This window comes from Abramis brama (assembly GCF_963993115.1).
Source record: "Abramis brama genome assembly, chromosome: 11".
Classification (NCBI taxonomy): Eukaryota; Metazoa; Chordata; class Actinopteri; order Cypriniformes; family Leuciscidae; genus Abramis; species Abramis brama.
In genome coordinates this window covers 31,931,999-31,952,906 of record NC_139973.1, presented here as the reverse complement: position 1 = coordinate 31,952,906, position 20,908 = coordinate 31,931,999, and the positions used below count along the sequence as shown (strand labels likewise).

Genomic DNA, 20,908 nt, shown 5'->3' with positions numbered 1-20,908 from the left:
GTGAATGTGTGTAAAGGGATATGGGAGCATTTAATCAAGTAAATGCATCACAAATATTCAACAGTAAAAATGATTACATTTATGGGACAAATCAAATCTGGGTGCATCAAATAAACAAGCAAGTAATCAAGTAATCCTATACACTGTAAAAAAGTTTCTGCCTTAAACTGAATACAATTAACTTGGATGTTTAAGTCATTTCAACTTAAATTACATTAAACTGACTTTAAAAAATGAGTTAATTTTTTCCCCCCATTTTTTTCATTTTTTTTTTTCATTTTTTTTTTTTCTCTTGTGTGTGTTGTATTTTAATTTGTTTGTTCTATTATGTAAAGCGCCTTGAAAAGCTGCTTTAAAGGCGCTATATAAAAATAAAGTTATTATTATTATTAAATCTTGTATAACATAAAAAATTAGAAAAACTGATTTTGGTGAGTTAAAGCAAAAACATGTAAAAACATGTTGTCATAACTTCTTAATCATATAATTTTTATTACAGTGTATCTGTGAAATACAAAGTTCTGTATTCAGAACTTCAGTTCATGGAGTCTCTCCTAATGAGCTGATGATCTGGTTCAGGTGTGTTAAATAAGGGAGACATACAAAATGTGCAGAGCAGCGGGTCCCGAGGACTGGAATTGAGAACCACTGGTCTATTGTAAGTCACTGGATAAAAGCATCCACTAAATGCATAAGCCTAAAAGCAAAAATTGTATCATTTCATTTGTAATGTCTCGAGCGGTTGAAGACTTTGTAAAAAGTTTCTTTCTATTCCAGTTAGTGCAGACATCCCCTCACTTAGCCAATAACCTCGCTGCAAGGATTTGAAATGTCAAATCCTTCATTCAGGATTTGACATTTCTGTCACGTTCATTTAAAACAGAGGAGTTAAGAGGAGTTGCTAAAAGACTCTGAATCAAGCAAATTTATGTTCACTTCCACGTGATCTTCCGCATTTCCAATGCTTCTGCTCAAGCTCATTTACCACAGCTACAGCTAACACCTACCCACACACCCACTTCTGCAACCTGAACCTCCGAGGATCCTGTAGCCATGGAGATACCTTGGTCATGAGAGAGAGAGGAAAGAGCAAAAGAGAAGGAGAACAGAGCTGACTCATGAAAATGCTAGATTTTCAAGAGTCAGAGTGACCCACAAAGCAAAAATAGCTTCATGGAGACAAAATAAATAGCAATCGTTCATAGCAAACTCCTTTGAAATATAATATAAAATACTATTTGTAGTTTTTTTTTAATATAATGCATGTCAGTTTAGTTCAAGAATATAAATGTGTGGGCTTTCTGTGAAAGTTCTTCTGCGACGACTAAAATAAACTGCATGAGACATGTCCTAGTTGTGTCACCACTTAAAATAACTGTGTGGCTCAAAATAACAGTATATATGAAAGCGTAATTCTATTGACTGCCGTTTTCTGGGAAGCAGTTATTGTTAAAAACACAATATTTTTCAATAGCCAATACACTTGTCTATCACTCCAGTTCTGTCTGCCTCTCTTGGACCGGTGATTCAGAGGCGGTCTCTTCACACCATCTCCTTTGTCGCCTCTATTTGAATCCATTTACACCCTCACCAATGGTCTTGTGTTCGGAGCTGCTGGTTTTCACGCATGCTGATGAAGCCGAGGAGGGCACCGTGTTGGCTGGGGCGGGAGACTGTTGGCTGCCTGGGGGAGGAGTATGAGGTAGGTGTAGGAAATGCAAGTAAACACATTAAGCCCACAGGGCTCCGGCAGTGTTTAGAGTGAGATCAGGAGATCAGGAGCTCAGGAGGGCCAACAGCTACCCCAAAAGAGTTAGAGCCTCTGTTAGAAACATCAACCCCTTCCCCCAAACCTTTGTCTCAAAATGCAGCTGATTGAGTGTGTGGGGACCCAGCTTTGGCTAATAGACTAAACCAAAGTAGGCCAGCTGCCGTGCCGACGTGTTTAAACGACTGCTTCGGGTAACTGGGGCATAAGAGAGATGGGAGTTCAACACATGCAGACAGACAAAACCACAAATTGTGTTCAAAAAGAAATACTTAAACATATTGTTCATCCACCTCAGGATGTGAAACTAAAAATTATGTGTTGTTTAATTTTATGAGCAGCAATTTTTGCAACATTAGGAGTCAAAATCTTGATTAGTGTGAATTCTCTAGAAATAAAAATAAGTAAATCTTAAGTAAGTTCTAATAAACGTGGTAGTTTTAATAAGTTCTAAATTTCCTATATTGCGTAACAGGGCTGCAATTAACATAGCTGGCTGTAGATTTTGTCTAAATAGTCACTTGTGGTATACTGTAGTTTGAGACCACATGTTGGTTTGAAGTTATTGATAAACTTATATTTTTGATTTGATCATTTTCTGGTAACAGGCCTCAGTAGTTTAATAAACCTGACGAATGTAGTCATTTCTAAATTTCTAAAATTTTCTAAATTTCCTGTGTCACAATGTGATGGAATGTTACATTCTTTAATGTGGCAATAATATGTGTTAAGTGCACAATTAAATGTTTTAGTAATTAAAATAATGCATGTTTTATTTTAATTATAAAATAAACTAGGGCAAGAAGGACAAGGGAAGGTATAGGGCAGGCAAAAATGACTATTTTTAATGGTTACAGACATTTTAATAGTATTTTAGTATCATCTACTACATCTCTCAATATGGGTTTTATGCTTTAGCTGCATTTAAAAAGTAAAGGTACACCAACTCGATCGATTTGATTTGATTGCCATGTATTAGCTATAAGTTATGTCTTTCTTGTTTGTTGTCTCTCATGTAACAGACACACAAAGTTAAACCACTGCCCTCTTCACCTTGAGAGCTACCAGTAGGACAATTATTAAGCCAAAGACAGTGTGTGTGATGTTGTACTGTATATCAGCACTTACTGTATTTAAGCAAGTCTGCGATAGATAAAGAGTGTCAACTGTGGCCACTAAAACTGCACAGCAGTCAAATGTGTTTCTTTTTAATTAACATACAGGGCACAATGAATGCCTCGCGGTCTGCTTTGCGCTCAATGGTTTCTGAAAGTCTGGCAACCATACCTATGTGAACTTATATCTTGTACAAACAAGATTGTGTTCTTGATAATACTTTCAAAGACTTGATGCGTTCATGCCATGTTGCATTTAAATTACATTAATTACCAGATGACTACATGTTGTGACATTACTCTTTGCTGTTCACGGAATTATGGCATGTCATTTTGCACGGTGTCAGCAACGGTGCCTGGTGTCGGTCATAGGACATACTGCATTTTATCATTATTGGCGCAATATTGGTATATATAGGCTTATTCTTTCCAGCACATCCATTAAACGCTTCGTAATAGCCACATTTCCACTGCTGGACCAAACCGTTCTCATTGCTTAACCACTCCATTCCGTGTTGATCCGGCCCAGTCAGTACGCATACGGTTTCATTTTCCAATGTGGGGCTCTTTGGAATGTATAACAAAAGCGTCAGTCGAGAATTCTGTAATCGCGCCTTGTCGAAACAAGTTCAAGTGGAAATATAACCGTAACTGTTCCTTACCGTTCTTAGAACTGTTCGGCCCTACAGTGGGAAAGATTGATATATACCTCCGCTTTGCAGGCGCAATCCTAGGTACTTAAAGCTGCTCATCTTTGCCAGGCCCTCGGCATTGACCAGGATATTGCCATCAGATTAATTGGTCTTCAGGTTTTCTTTTTAAGGACGATAATTATACCTATAACTATATTAGTGTCCGCACCAGTGGACAATTGGCCTACTTACTGACCGTGTTTAAACTGGATGCGGCCATTGTCAAGTCATGCCACAACAGCTGTCTACACTGGACATGACAAGTCCATTGCAAGTCCGTTTGTCCTTCGTAACAGAAGTAGCGCAAGAGCTTGGAAAATGTCAGAAAATAGTTGAATGTCACAATAGTTTACTGTCAGGGTTTTGTTGTATCGTGTAGCGTCGTGCCAGATCCAGTGTACTATCACTGACTATAATGTGTTCTGTTGTCTTTGTCCAGGCTGGACACAGTGTTATGAAACAGCAGATCCCAGCCACAAGTTCTCAGTGTTCTGCCTTTGAATGCCTCAATCTTAACCTGACATATTCCTGCGCCATGAATGGATGCAGATACTGGATCTCGCACAGTGGAAACCCGAGACGGCTGGAAATTGAAATCCATGGCTTTGTGCGGATGCCAAAACCAAAATGACATATTATTTAACAATAAGTTAATAGTCATGTGCCTCAACAAGTAAAATCATAATGGTCACACTTTAGATTAGGGTCCAATTCTCACTATTAACTATTAACTACGACTTTTGCCTGAATAAACTCCTAATTACTGCTTAGTTAATAAGGTAATTGTTAAGTTTAGATACTGGGTAGGATTAAGGGATGTAGAATACGGTCATCATGCAGAATAAGGCATTAACATGTGCTTTATAAGTATAAATAAATAAACAGCCAATATCCTAGTAATATTCATGCTAATAAGCAAACAGTTAATAGTGAGAACTGGACCCTAAACTAAAGTGTTACCGTCATAACAATGATACCTTTGCAAATTGTTAGCTAATGATTAATTGAAGCAGACAACTGGAAGCTGAAGTACAAAGCTTTGACCAATTATGGTAATTAACACTATTAGTTAATACTATATTTTATTAAGGAATTAATAAATTATGACACATTTAATTTATAACCATTCATATATTACTTAATCTACTAATCATATAGAATCGTTATTAATTGCTGATGCAGTAATCATTAATAAATGGTTTAGTTCTTCATGAGTCATACATTAACATGTGATTATCTGTGCATTAAGGATGAATTAATGCATATTAGTGCACCAGTATTGTAAAGTGTTAATAAATTATTTTTAGAATATAGCCTACTGTTATTGTTATAGTTATGTCTTTATTCCAAACAGTATGCCAGTCTGTAATCATTAAGAAGTCTGTTAAATATAATTAGTCACAACTGTTTTATTTTGCTGAAAGCCATATAACACCTCTGTTAGGAATCTTCTCTTGGCACAGGGCACCTATTACAAGTTCCTCACCACACTCCACCAGTGTGCCCCTGATGACGGATGGCATTTCACAATAACCTGCCAGGGCTCCGGTGACGCAAAGTTGTTTTGATGTTGCTATTTGATCTTTTTACAATGTGGTGGAAGAAACAGAGCAAGCTGCTGAAAATGTCAGCTCCACATTATTCTCCACACTACGAGAGAAATGAACAAATAGGAACGTGGATCAGGAAGAAGAGGAGGAACAAAAAGCGAAGAAAAAAAAATCTAAAAAAGAATACTGTCTACAGTTAAGTGACCTTTTCAATGGAGGCGAGAAGTTGTGGTGAGGTGATGTTACCGTCACCTCTGATAAAAGACGGCAGTGATTGGCTTGTAAAGGTCTTAAACATGTTCTACTCACAAAGAACACATTATGTCTGATCGAGTATGTCATGAGTGCTTTGTGTTATAACAAATACTGTTTATTTAAAGTTCTCGGAATTGAAATATTTTGTTCCCCGTAAGAGATGATAGTGCAGTTCAATGCTGAAAGTTATAACCATTTAAACATTAAAAATCAGGAAACATGACAATAAAGGAGTACAATAAAAAAGTAGACATCCTGTCTTAAAAAAAAAAATCGACAGCCATCAGCATGCTGTCAAATTTCCACTGACCTTTAGACCATGCTTTCAGCAAAAACACACGCATACCGATTATGGTTATCCGGGATCAGGGAGTCAACCATTTCAACTTCATCATTGAATATTCAATCACTGTGATGGCTTGCATGGAAGGTCCTATCACCTACTGCAATTAGAGATAAAGATAATCATTGGCTGACACTATACTCGAGTACAAGAAAGATTTTATTGTTTGGACTGATTTCAGTTTTATCACACATTGAGTCTAGTGGAAGAATGCATGTTCATTGTCTACCTGCTTCACTGCACATAGGCTTATTATTGACACAGACGCGAAACATGTTAACACAGCAAATTCTAATGGGTGAACTTTAAACTTTATAATATTCATCTATTGCAGGTCTTAGGTTTAGGTTTTAGCCTGTTTTAAACTTAAAGGAAAATACAAGTTAAGCTCAACTGTGGCATAATGTTGATTACCACACATAAAAGATCACTCATCCCCCATTTTCTTTAAAAAAGAAGCAAAATCAAGGTTACAGTGAAGCAATTTCTATGGAAGAACATTAGGCCGATTTTGAAAGGATTTAAAAGCAGAATTGTGAAGCATTTAATGCATCATGTAAAGTTTACAAGAAATATCTTTGGTTAAAAATTTGCAAAATTTCATTATTGAGTACATAAATACCAAATTTTTGTCTTATCTAGATTCACTACGGTATACGCCTATAGTTTAATATTAGTAATCCAATATTCTCACAGAAGAAGGTATCTAGTCAGCTTGCTGACAATTCTGGAATTCTCAAATACATGCTATTTTCGGTGTATAAAACATAGGCTACAATACACTTAAAATGATTAACGACAAGACAAGGTGAAAAAACCCTTGTGGAAAAAACTAATAAAGCACAGCAGCAATTGCTCTCCCCTTCACCATGTTTAAAGTTATTGCCCACCCAACTCAGGAACTTGGGCTTCCCAGTAGTAAATATGACTTTTCAACTCGGAAACTCGTATTTACAATAATTCCGATAGCACATGAAGGCAGCATGATTCTTCTGTTTAAACATGTATATTATTTGAGCTGTAAAGACGTTCTCATCATTTATGGCCATTTAATCCATCGAATCAACATTATGCCTCGATTAAGTGCTGTCGATTAAGTTTAACTTCTATTTGACCCTGTTTGAATGCAAATATTGCTTTGAACGACTGTAATTTTTAGGATTGGATTTTCAAACCTCCACAGGGACTTTAGATATTATGTTTTTTGTTAAGTGACTTATTCAATCAGACATTTCACTATCCTTGTGTGCACTGACATCATATGCTATAGCCCCGCTATACTACTTAGTGTCAATAATTAATGTAATTAATGGGGTTATTATTCAGTATTCCATGAATTAGATGTACATTTCAGACATCTTTGCTTTCATTAAAACCTTTAGGTTAGTTGCATTCATAGTGTTACTATTATGACATATCTTTATTTAAAAAATGGCCAATCAGATATGTAAATGTTCACATGCCTATATAAGTCACAGAATAATTTTACCTTTCAGATGAATCTCTTTTACTGGGATTCTCCTTTGTCTGTCATCGGTTATTCAGTTATTCAACTAAATTGTCAAAATTCTAATTTAAATAGAATAGTTGACTTACCCCAGGTAGGGGGCCAACTTACCCCAGTAGTGGGGTGTAAGAACAGAAGTTCAAAGGCAAAATTCTAAAGATGGCTGCGAGCTTGTTTCTCTGGCGCATACGGTCTATATGACTATATTCTACATTCTTTGTAGAACTCTGAGCTAAGTAAACCAGGCAGAAAAAGAGGCTGGACATGTGGTAACAGGCTTCGTTTTTTCACGCTCATGTTGAGGTGACTGGACTCATCATGAAACCCAAATGTGTGACCATCTGTGCTTATGTTGCTGTACTGCCATCTCTCTATTAGAGCCTGTAGGCTCACATAATAGTTTCCATTTATAATAGCATGTATTGTGTAACAGCATTAAAATATACATCCGCTTCCCACTGAACCCTACCTCCCATGTTAGACTATATATAATATTGATCAAAAAGATCCATGAAAATCAATCTCTCACTTTTGACTTAATTTTAGAGACCTCTGTGCTAAAAATATCAGATTTCGATGGATCCACGCAGAGCATGTTCCAGTCTGCAGCCCAGTAAGTAAGGCTAGATGTTGTTTGATGATGGATGAGCATTCCCTCGGGCCAATGTCAGTGAGAGGAGGCAACACGGCTTATGTAATGTTTATGCTGTCTTTGCCAACAAAAAAAGAGTTAGTTCTATGTAAGCACCCCTCCATGTTTTGCATGCCAGTTCTAGAATCCTCAAAAACATTTATTACAAAACAGATTTTTCTATAGCGTACCAATTTTGCAATACGCCATTAGAAACATCTTTGACCTGTTCACTGTAGCGGATAATTAGTTTTGTTTAGTTGGCAGAATATACACTACCGTTCAATAGTCTGAAGTTAGAAGTTTATATTTTCAGAAAGGATGCATGAAATTGATTGTAAAGACAATTGAATGATTTCTATTTCAAATAAATGCTGTTCTTTTGAACTTTCTATTTATCAAAAAAATCCTGAAAAAATGTATCATGGTTTCCATTTTTAACATTGATAAATTTAAGAAATATAATATAGCCTGTTATAATAATTTCTGAAGGATCATTTGAAACTGAAGCACGAAGTGATGCTGAAAACTCAGCTTTGCCATCACAGGAAAAAATTACATTTTAAAAATATTAAAATAGAAAACAAAATATTTCACAATATTACTGTTTTTACTGTATTTTTGACCAAAGAAATGCCGCCTTGGTGAGAATTCTTTCAAAAACATTGACCCCAAACTTTTGTGTCTTGTAGTGTATCTGTGAACAGATCTATTGAAAATGTGTCATTACTTATTTATTTATAATGCAGTAAATGTTTTATAAAAGCAACAAAGGCACTCAAGTGTCGTGAATACAGTAATGGCTAAAGGGCTAGCAGGCATGACATACAGCCATCCATGTACACCTCTCATATGTTGTTATTGTTTACAGTCTCTCATGCACACCTCTCATATGTTGCTATTGTTTAAATATACTTATTTTATGAGGTAAATCATACAAGTTAATTTCTGGTAAAATTTTAATTCATATTTCCCAACACTTTCACCAATGTTATTGCCTATTATTATAAAAGCTTGTGTGTGTGTGTGTGTGTGTGTGATACAGCTATTCATGTGGCCATTTCTAATACGAGCACTTAACATCTCATTCATTGATGAGAGAAAATTAAACGTTGCCTGGCAACCACAAAGAGCACTTTCCTTAAAAAGTAGATGTTGATGTCATCAGTAAAGCCAAAAGTACTTATTTTAAAGTGTTGTGCATTAAACAGCAGATTGTCTACAAAGTGCTTTTGTTATTTTCCTCACACGACTAACCCTATTAAAGAAAATCTGGAGTCAGAGAACTATAATTCGCTTTTTACTGTGCTTTCTGCATTCCCAAAAAGTTGGATTTTTCTGTCAGGCTGACAAACAACAGGCTGGATGAACCAAAGTCAAATTTTTTTTTTTCTGGGTTCTGTGTGAGCCACAGAGGGAACATTCTGTCCTACAGAGTGTCTTTAAAGCATGCTACAACTACAAAGTGCCTTTAATCTAGATTTTAGAGGAAGGGGAGGGAAATAGGTTGTTGAGAGGGAGGAGAAAAGGTTGCTAATAGGGGAGTGGTACATCAGTGACATTCAAGACAACACTGCTGCCTACTGTTCGAAACAAGAATGGATTTTTATGAGAAGTGTGCATGATTTGCTTCGTCGGAAAGCCACTGCTTCTTGTATAAACTTCCAATCCAAAGGTAGGACACATCTACTCAATGTATTTTTTCTAATATTTTCCAACATTTTAGAATAATAATAAAGTCGTCAGAAATGGAAGTTTTGTAGGTATTCAAATAGTTTAATTCTTACTCAAAGTCGCCATCTTGTGTGTAGATTACAGCTCTGCACACACTGGTCATTTTCACCATCTCTCTCTCTCTCTCTCTCTCATATATATGTATACATACATACATTTAGCTAACTCGACATTAAAAAGTTACCATAATTTAAAAGCCTGTATATTGAGTTAATAATATATGATTCTTGAGGTGCATCTTGGCCTAGACGGTTTCTACGTTGGCTTCTGTCCCTTAACTATCCGTCCCAACATTCAGTTCATTTTATTTTTTTGTCGCTGTAGCCAATATACAGGAATATAATTAGTATATTAAAGGATTTAATTTGTAAAATGTGCAAATATAAAATGCGTAGGTTATGTCTAAGCATTTTATATTGGCATATTTTAAAAAGTATATCCTAATTATTTCTAATTATTTTAGCATGCAAGTAATAAAAGTCGCTTTCCTTGGTTGTTGTGGTTTAACAATATCTGGGGCATTCTACAAAACCCATCTTGTGTTCCTCGATAGTGTAATTGATTTAACTTTTATGTATTTTTAAACGTGGCTTCCTGAAAAGAGATTAATTCTGTGAGGCCAATCTCTATTTCTATCAATTTGTGTTTTTGTAAGGTGCAAGCTGTCAATCCTTTTGTAATGATTTTGTACAGTTAACAAATATATAAGTATTAAATAGTTTTTTTTTAAACATGCATCACCGTTTTATGAGTTTGAGCCCTGTAAACTTTCATATAGCTTATTGTATATTAGTACCTTGAGGTGGTACAATGCAGTATTGACACGTGTTTTAAACCATATAGAAATGTATTTTAAAATAAGCTTTTCAGAATGCACCTGCTTAATAGTCACTCATCCTTTACCATGGTATTACCATGTCCTTTGAGATGCCAATAAACCAACGGGTCCAAAAAATCTAAAATGAATAAATAAATATGACAGTTTCAAAATGACCATTTATTTTTTCGTCTTTTCTTTTTTGTAAAAGAACTTAAATACTGCTAGATTTGCCTTTTACACAATTATATTCCATAAAACATTTTTTTCTTTCAAATTTGTAATAAATTAAAATGATATGCATGCAATTTTGCATTTCCATCTTCAATTTTCAACTTTCACAAAAAAAAAAAAAGGAAAAATTGACACATTTTTATTCTTTTGTCTGGAGCTCAGATGAAGCTGCTGTGAAACGGGAGAGAGCAGGATGATGGGAAGGGATGAACAACGTTCCGGTTTTACAGAGAAGTTCCATCTGATTGTCTCAGGCAGCAAATTCAGAGATTTCAGATTTTTTGTTTAGTCCATTTTTGGCATCGACTGCCAAATTCCACATGTTCATTCATCCTCATTATATAATTAACAGAGAAGCATGCTCATAGACAAATGCATACAGAATGTACTCGTTGCGGCCCTTCGTTTTTCAGAGTTTAGTTTTTTCTTTAAAATGTATTCTTTTGAAAATGCACAAACTAGCATAAATCAATAAGGCGAGAATAAGCAGGCGAGGAAATCCATGGTTTGCCAAGGCTTTGTGTCTGTAAGTTTCAGGTCTAGGTGTGAACTGCTTCCATATGAGGATCTACTTGTCCTTGGCCAGTCCCTTTCACCCTGAAAACGTATGATCAGAAAAACAACACTTTGCGGGTTTAGTTTGTAAGAATTTGAGATCTGGACGGCAGCTGCTCCAGTTGGCAGGGTGGAGAACAGGGTGCCAGTCACTCCTAAAGAATCAGAGCTAAACTAACCTTTTCGTCCTAGAGTTACATTTAGTGTTGAGGTCTTTGATGGTATTTTTTAGAGAAAAGATTGATCTACTTAAATTAAAATGTACCAAAGTGCCATAATTTCTGCTTTTAAATGATGAAAATGAATCATAAAAAGTCTTGCTAACTCTACTGAGGACTAGATCACAGCGACATTTTTGTTCTTCAGCATTCCTGTGTTACGCATCTCTTTAAGCTGTCTTCCTAACTGGAAATGAATGCCTGGCAAGAAACGAGTCCATGGCACTGGATGCAGTGCGTCATGCTAAACTGCACAGATGAGTGGCTGTCTGTGGCTGAATCTGAAATTCCTGCTGTTTACGGCAGAAGTTATGTGGAAATTCCTCCGCCTAAGATTTCGAGGCTCTGGAAAACTCTAAAGATCACTGTATTTAAGGTTCCATTTCTGTAACAAAAAGATAGCTGGCAGTAGGTTTGTGTTACATTATTATTGAAATGTTCCAGTTTGGCAGCCACTTTCTCGGGGTCCTGCTTATTGGTCTGTCCGCTCAAGTTATGCACTAATGACAAGGGAAGCATGCGGTCAGGTAACATGCTGGCAATAATGACATAAAGACTAACTGAGCTCCTTATTCGGTTTTCAGGGATCCTGCATACACCCTTTGAAACTCTCCGATTCTCTGCTATTGCTAGCTTCACAGAATATTTGCTTTTAAGGGCCAACCAATCATTCAATTCCATTTTGAAGTTAAATGGTTGCTTGGAAGAAGGAAAACCTGCCTTTTTTCAACAGAATAGACAAAACGAAAAGTCAACAAGCATATTAACATGTGAAAGCATAACAACTGTCTCTAATTGCATGTTAAAAGGTCCTCTTTCCCCGGGCAGACACACTGAGCCTCGAATAAGCAGGTGGAAATGCAGGCTTTGGTCAGATGGCGAAGGTTCAGGAGGGGCTAAACAGTTTCTGCTTTGTAGCTCAAGAGACCCTAACAAAAGGAAAACATAATGGAAGATGTATACAATTGTGGACAGAAGCCATCTTGGCTCGGTGGCTCTGTGGCTCAGGCTTGGAGGACGAAACGGGGCAGGGTGGCTCAGAGCCGGTGTCGTGAGTCCTGGCTGTAGCTGCCTGGGGAACTGCGGTTGCGGTGGGGCTTGTAGGTGTCCTGGTAGGGGTCCTGGTAGCCCTGCTGCTCTTCCATGTAGTGGTGGTCTCGACCGCTGCCGCCGTGCTGCGAGCCTGAGGAGCCCCGGTTACGTCCCTTGTGCGCTCGCTCGTTGTGGTAGTTCTCATCTGAGGTCATCAGGTTGCGCCGTTCGTTGGGGGTGGAGTTGTCCCCGGTGTGGTTGGCGTGCCGTGTTTTTTGTCCCTGTTGATTCTGATGTACAAGTACCAAATAAAGTAAGAGCCAGCACTGATACTAAAAGGGATAGTTCACCCAAAAATGAAAATGGGAGTAGTGAAAAGCACATTTTTCTTGAGGTGTGCCTTTAGCCCCATTGTACCCTATATATAAAAAACGCTATTTATGCTCACAACACAAAGGGAATTTTTTTCTTCTGCTGAACACAAAAGAAGATCATTTGAAGAATGTCAGTAACCAAAAAATTGATGGACATCATTGACTTCCATAGTATGGATACAAAAATTCAGACATTCGGTTACCGATATTCTTCAAAATACCTTGTTTTGTGTTCAGCAGAAGAAAGCAGGTTTGGAACATCTTAAGGGTGAGTAAATGAAAGGCTCACCAGCATGGGGCAAAAGGCACACATTATTTATAGAAATACATTAGGTAAAATAATATGTTTTGAATAATGTCTAAGTTAATACTTGTTCAAAACGACCACTTTAGCAAAGTTTGTACTATTTTCTAAATATAGATAAATAAAACAATTAATTTTAAATATATTGTCATTAAAATATGTTATTTCAAAAAGATTCTGAAATCAGGAATTATTAAGGAGATCCCATAACAATTTAATATAGATTTACAGGAGTAACAATAAATATTTTATTATACGATATGATTAATATCATATTTTTAAATATGATGATTTCATTATAAATATGGTGATTACCTCTAAGGTGGACACTCAACTTACTATATGATATTTACCATGTGAATCTAACCATGTCATGTCAACAAATGGAAAAGCCAGCCAGCTGTTTATTATCATGTTAATTATTGTGCTTTTCGCCCCAACAGCAAGACTGCCTTTTACCCAAAATACCGTAGTTTTACATATTCGTTCCTGAAAAACTGTTGCTTTAATTAGCATTAATGAAAATCATTAAGAAGATCTTTGTCTCAAAATATATTCAATAATTTTAGCGATTCTCATTTGCTACTTAAATCTACAACATTTAAAAAAAACTTTTTTTTAAAAAAACAAATTAGCGCAGAATCAACTTTGGGCTGCTGGCCACGATCGCGTCAAGGATCAACAAAATTTTTGGAAAGTGCTAGTGGTTTAGAGGAAAATAAAATCTAAATGAGCGCTGAAAAGGCGTGGACACGGTTATTTTTGCAGCTGACCTTATTGTATATGCATTTGTAGAAGTTTCCCTTTAAAGGGATACTCCACTTTTTTTGGAAATAGGCTCATTTTACAACTCCCCCAGAGTTAAACAGTTGAGTTTTACCGTTTTCAAATCCATTCAGCCGATCTCCGGGTCTGGGGGTCCCACTTTTAGCATAGCTTAGCATAATGAATTGAACTGGACAAGACCATTAGCATCTCTCTCAAAAAAATGAACAAAGAGTTTCAATATTTTTCCTATTTAAAACTTGACTCTTCTGTAGTTACATCGTGTACTTAGACCGACGGAAAATGAAAAGTTGTGATTTTCTAGGCTGATATGGCTAGGAACTATACTCTCATTCCTGCGTAATAATCAAGAAACTTTGCTGCCGTACCATGGGTGAAGCAGGCGTAATGATATGACGCAGCGCATGCCGCCTGATAATAGGCTACTGAGCTGGGGACTATTATCAGGTGCTGCGTCATATCATTACGCCTGCTTCACCCATGGTATGGCAGCAAAGTTTCTTGATATAGTTCCTAGCTAATGGTCTTGTCCGGTTCAATTCATTATGCTAAGCTATGCTAAAAGTGGGACCCCCAGACCCGGAGATCGGCTGAATGGATTCGAAAACGGTAATTAATCATGCAAGGTGATTTACTAAGGTTTGTGCTAGTCAATTTCCTGGTATTTGTGCCATTATTTACCGACCAAAAAAGCATGTCTTAAACCAGACGCTAATTGGTATATTGCGTTTGCCATTATGAAAATGATCCAGCTGCTATGTGTTCTTTAATTTGCACGTCGTCAGTAGATCACACGCAGAACTTTCCACTCCCATCGGCGCTTTTTTTGGAATTGCGCTCTCATGGTAATTTGCCCCGTTTAGTAAATCTGGCCCTATATGTTAAAGGGTTAGTTCACCCAAAAATGAAAATTCTGTCAGTATTTACTCACCCTCATGTTGTTCCAACCCCGTAAGACTTTCATTCATCTTCGGAACACAAATTAAGATATTTTTGATGAAATCTGAGAGCTGTCTCACTCCTTCATAGGCTTCTAGGTAATTTCATTCTGCCGGCCCAGAAAAGTTAGTAAAAACATTGTTAAAATAGCCCAAGTGACTACAGTGGCTCAACCTTAAGTTTATCAAGCGACGAGAATACTTTTTGTGCGCAAAAATAACAAAAATAACGACTTTATTCAACTATTAATTTTCTTCTGTGTGGGCCTCTGACGTGAGTTCACGAGAGCGCCACCGACGCATGCACGAGAGCTGAGAAGATGATGCAAATGGGTCTCGATGAAGTGTTTAAAATGGTTCTAAAGTGTGCATTTCCTGGATGTCCGAATTGTGAGAAACCAACGAGAATACGCAATAGTGCCTTACCAATGCCGCAAAATGAATGGCTTATCTTTCACACTTTCCCATCAAATGATCGTGAGCATTATCTTCTCAGTTCTCGTGCATGCGTCGGTGGCGCTCTCGTGAACTCACGTCAGAGGCCCACACAGAAGAAAATGAATAATTGAAAAAAGTCGTTATTTTGGGGTTTTTTTGCGCACAAAAAGTATTCTCGTTGCTTGATAAACTTAAGGTTGAGCCACTGTAGTCACTTGGACTATTTTAACGATGTATTTACTAACTTTTCTGGGCCGGCAGAATGAAATTGCGTAGAAGCCTATGAAGGAGTGAGACAGCTCTCAGATTTCATCCAAAAATATCTTACTTTGTGTTCCGAAGATGAACGAAAGTCTTATGGGGTTGGAACAACATGAGGGTGAGTAAATACTGACAGAATTTTCATTTTTGGGTGAACTAACCCTTTAATCTGTGTGTGATGTGCGTGTGTGTCTGCGCACCTGCAGGCCGGATATGGCAGACGTAGTGTAAGGGGCCAGGGCAGCAGGGCCGAGGTTCCTGCCCAGCAGAGGGTTGAGTGGGGTACTGCTGGAGGTGTGGGTGGCCTTCCAGTACGCCTCAAGATACTCCGCCAGGTGCTCGCATGCGTCTTCCAACTGATTCTCATCCAAGATGATGTCAAACATCTCCTGTTAAAAAGGAAACACATTCAAAAATATTGACAAAGTATTAGAGTGATGGGCAACACTTTATTTCGATAGTCCTCTTTAGACATTTTACTAAATATAAGTAACTTTGCAACTACATTTCAACTACCAGTCAGAGTATCAGTAGACTGTCTGAAGCACTTTATTTCAATGGTCCGCAACAGACATTCTACTGACTATAAGTAACTTTGCAAGTACATATCAACTTATTCGAATAACCCTAACCTAACAGTCTACTAATACTCTAATGAGAGTTAGTTGACATTTAGTTGCAAAGTTACTTATAGTTAGTTAAAGCTAAAGTGGACTATGGAAATAAAGTGTAACCTCCTGAGGTTAAAAATGCATAAAGCTGGAGTCATTTCTGTATTTTCCATCCATGTGTGTTTAGGTTTGTACGTAAAGGAAGACGCACCGGAGGACACTGTGCTAGTTTATCTGCTGCTACGAGCTGTACATTGAGATGTTTACTCTGCGACTTTCCTCTGGACTTGATGAGCCGCTGGAGGACCTACAGAACAGAAGAGTTGGTTACGCAGCAAGAACAGTAAGCTCAGATTTTGAAGTTTGATCTTTTTCTAGTAAAACACTAAAACCATGACACAAGAGCGTCTCTGAATGTCGCACCTTTGGCGAGGACACTTTGACATGGACGATGATGGGTGCTAGTGAAGTCTTCAACAGCTGAGCAGGATGGTTGATGGTGTCTGCATCCAGCACAACCAGCTGGAGTGAGCGAGCTAGTTCAAATATGCGCTCAATCTCGCTCTGTACCTCAGCTGTACATATCACACAAAGAGTTAGATATTAGTTTAAAGTTTGCACACTTACAGAAAAAAAAGCAGAACTTGAAAGTGATTCATTTTGACACTTGAGAATGTGGTGTATACGATTGTATATTGCATTTGATCGCAGTATGTTGGATTAAAGTGCCCCTATTATGCGATTTTGGAGGTCTCCTACAATAGGTTTACATGCATCCAAGGGCAAAAAACACTTTCATTTTCTCATAATATACATTGCAGCATTACCACTTCTCTTACAGTGTCTGAAACGGTTCGATAAAGGATTCAGTTTCTCTAAACCCCTCCTTTCCGATAGCGTACTCTGCTCTGATTGGTCAGATAGCCCAGTCTGTTGTGATTGGTCTACCGCTTACAGCACGTGTTGGAAATTAAATGCCCATTACTAAATCTGACTTTCAGCACCGGAGGCTTGATCAGCACTTATACACAGTGATACGAACACTAACAATGGTGTCGGTTTTACTGTATTAATTCGAGCCTGAGCCTGATGGAAAGTTGATTCACACTGTGCAGAAAACAACGTCTTCTCAACATGTCTTCTCGACAACACAAACCAAAATCTTCCAGGCCTCAGCTACAACTACAGTATTTGAGGGCGGGTCAAAGTAGACGTTCACGGGCAGCCAATGAATTTGTTACAAACCTACGTAGGTTCGTGCAGGAAGTAAGACTGGAATTACCGACAACTCGTTTAAGGCAGTTCAGAATCAGTTCTTTCTTATGGGAGTCAAGTAAAGTCACCTTTATTTTTATAGTGCTTTATACAATACAGATCGTTTCAAACAGAGGCGGACAGAGTACACAGCTTCATTACTTGAGTAAAAGTACAGATACCCCTTGCTAAATTTTACTCAAGTACAAGTAAAGGTACTACAGTCAGATGTCTACTTAAGTAAAAGTACTAAAGTACTTGTTTTTAAAAGTACTTAAGTATCAAGAGTACAAGAATACATGTTCTAAATATTGCATTACTACTGCCACAGTGCTTACATTGGTAAACACAGCAAACACTTGAAGCGAAAACTATCATTAACTTGTTCAGAAAATTGAAATAGTCTGGCGAGGTGGGGCCACGGGTTCGGGATGCGATATTTTTTTTCCCAGGATGGTAGGGGAAGACTCATGAATATTCATTAGGGAAGTCATCCCTGATTGGTCTGATGACCTACCGCTAACCCCACCCCTAAACCTACCCGTCACTGGGGGTCTTATGACCTCCCTAACCCCGCCCCTAAACCTACCCGTCACTGGGGTTAAGACCAATCAGGGATGACTTCCCTAATGAATATTCATGAGTCTTCCCCTACCATCCTGGGAAAAAAAATACTCCCGGGATGGACCTGCTGCGTCTTCATCCATTGTTTCATCCATGGTTTCGTCTCTTATCTAAATCTGACCATGGAGTTGACTTTGGCGGAAAGCTGAAGGTGATTGCTGATAGGCTGTCCCAATCAGTGGCGCCTGCACAATCCAATCACATTTGAGAGGGAAACAACAAATTGAGGGTTTCCGAGATGTTTATTTTTTCCTTTTTTTTTTTTTTTTTTTTTTAGAAGTAACGGGTACTCACAGTTATGGATAGAAATGTAGTGGAGTAAAGAGTACAATATTTGCCTCTCAAATATACTTGAGTAAAGTCATGGGTACTCCCCAAAAATGATACTCGAGTAAAGTAAAGATCCCTCAAAATTGTACTTAAGTACTGTACTCAAGTAAATGTACTCCGTTACTGTCCGGCTCTGGTTTCAAAGCAGCTTTACAGCGATCAGCAGGAAAATAATGATTCAATGATGCAGACAGAGTTTAATTCAGCTGTAAAGCAGCTCTAAAAAGAAAATAGTGTCATTGTTCAGCTGAAGTCAGTTCAGTGTTGGGCAATAACTTCATTTATCATACACTTTGATCTTTGAAAATTTGCAGAACTTTTATATTTACAAACAGCTACATTACACACTACATGCAAGGTAATATCCGAAAAAGCATAATAGGGGCACTTTAAATTGAACCTGGAATATTTCTATAACAACCCTTTGTCAGTTATGTTTAGGCTCTCTCTATATCTTACCAAGACTGGATCTGGTATTTGAGCGCTCAATAATGGCTCTCTTGCTGGGATTGTTAAGCACGGATCTCTTTGCCAGTGAGATGTCTGCTGTCACACGTGTGATAGTTATCCTAGGACGATAAATACATGATCTGTAGATAGCTGCAGTGCAAATCTGTAATTATAACATATCAGACACCCTGTTTGTAATCTCCATCTTTTACAAGAGTTGTGCAGGAAGATGATATTTTGAAATGACATTGTAATCATCTATAAACCACTTTTGTTACTTACCTGCCATCAAACCGGTGTTTCAAGAAGTCAAAAAGAGCTTTCTGCATCATATCAGTGACCTGTACAAAAGATATGAAGCGTATTTTTAAACTTAAACATCTAAACTTAAATACATATTTATATAACAATTTCATATTTAAATAACATTTGCTCTGTTCTAAAACAGTGTTTGCATGTGCCTTGTTAATGCTTATTAAGGTATTGTACTGTAGCTTTAACGTCAAACTCTATTGAAATAAGAGTGCAACAGCCCGTCTACATTTTCAGCAGCCTTGGTTCCTGGCGTATTTTCCCATTCATTTTTCTCATAGGGATTTAAAAAAAAGTCTCTGTTTAAGAGTTAAAAGCTATGAAACAAACCAACCAGCTACAAAGTAAATTTAAAGCAAAGAATTATTTGAAAATCAGATAAAACAGTCAAAGGTACAAAACTACATAGCTTTATAAGCTTTAAATCCATGAAGCATTGAAATAAAAACAGAAATATAAAACTATATGGTTTTCTGATTGGTGGAGATTTATTTACAGAATCATGGGTAATGTAGTTTTTCACCAGGAATTCTGCTGTTGAACAATTATTGATCAATTACTTTAAAAGTTGAAATAATGCAGGCTGATGGCTTGAACAAAAGCATACACCATCTATTAACAACCATGTAGCTCACAGCTGGTCTGTCTTTAACGGTTTACGAGTTATCGTTCAAAATCAATCCCCCTATTGAGAAAATGAATGGGATTTTTACTCCTAAAACCCGACAGTTGTACTTTATAAATTGCTAGTCTCCTGCGCTATGTGTTATTTGTGTGCCACATATGTTAAGCGTTCCAAATTGGTCACTTATAAGGGTCCATGACGGTTAAGAATTTGCCTTACAAGTCATTTGCGCATGTAGGCAGCGAGGCAACCTTTGGAACAGACCTAAACATTTAATTTTGTTTTAAGGAAACAACTCCTGTCTCATCAATGCATAAACTTCCTTAAAATCACTGTAATTTAAACACCAAGCAGCTGCGTGAATAAATGAAATCCTTACACTAAAGCAAACCTGCATCTAGTTACGCCTTATAAAGGAACTTGTTTTTCTTATTCATTTTGCCTTCTTTCTGTCTCTCACAGATTTCCTCCCTCCATCACCATTGCTGTTCTTCTCTCCCTTTTCTGTCTCTTTCTAATTTCAAACCGTGCTCTACTTTCTAGCACTGACGTCTCCTGGACCCCGGAAGGTTGTTGCCGTGGTAACGGAACGGCGGAGAGGAGGAGTATGTTTTTGTTTTCTCTGTGTGAGGAGATGGAGAGACTGGAATAGATATTATATTTTGCTGGTATCAATAACGCAAGATGCGCACACACAGACGCGCAGCAAGTCATAAACAAAGAACGTCAGCTCTACGGCCTTGACGGGGGAATTTTCTGCTCAATGTTATTTTGTGATGAATTCGCTGATTCGCCTTGTAAAAACTCTCCAGATTGATCTGTGACTAAAGCATTTTTCTGTTTGATGATGATACACCTCAACATCATTTGAGACAACCCACCTCATATCCTTTCAGGGATGGACCAACCAGCACCACAGGCCTCATGGAAGGCACAACATCATAGGGAGTCACGTGTTCAGTCTGCATATAAGATCATAGGCAAATAACAAAGCACAGCTTAAGGACAATGCTTACATAATATCAGTTCAATACGTCAACTAGTTTTTAAGCACAATGAGTTTAGTGGAATTTGTGTTTAAGACAGCGGTGACAGTCTCCTCAGTGAATGGACAGGAAGGTTAGGTGGGGATTCTTCCATTCTGTGGGCA

General features: G+C 37.6%; 1 protein-coding gene across 2 annotated transcripts in view; it reads right to left on the bottom strand.

The window, feature by feature from the left end:
• Positions 1 to 10,571: 10,571 nt before the first annotated feature.
• Positions 10,572 to 20,908, bottom strand: part of cacnb4b (calcium channel, voltage-dependent, beta 4b subunit) — a 29,630-nt gene continuing 19,293 nt past the window's right edge. For both annotated transcript variants that reach the window (XM_084128472.1, XM_084128473.1), the window contains 7 exons: positions 20,640 to 20,720; positions 19,104 to 19,162; positions 18,831 to 18,940; positions 16,587 to 16,738; positions 16,375 to 16,470; positions 15,753 to 15,941; positions 10,572 to 12,741 (listed from right to left, as the gene is read on the bottom strand). In XM_084128472.1, coding sequence (XP_083984598.1) covers positions 12,457 to 12,741; positions 15,753 to 15,941; positions 16,375 to 16,470; positions 16,587 to 16,738; positions 18,831 to 18,940; positions 19,104 to 19,162; positions 20,640 to 20,720 — 972 coding nt within the window. In that variant the 3' untranslated portion in view covers positions 10,572 to 12,456. The remainder of the gene's footprint in view (positions 12,742 to 15,752; positions 15,942 to 16,374; positions 16,471 to 16,586; positions 16,739 to 18,830; positions 18,941 to 19,103; positions 19,163 to 20,639; positions 20,721 to 20,908) is intronic.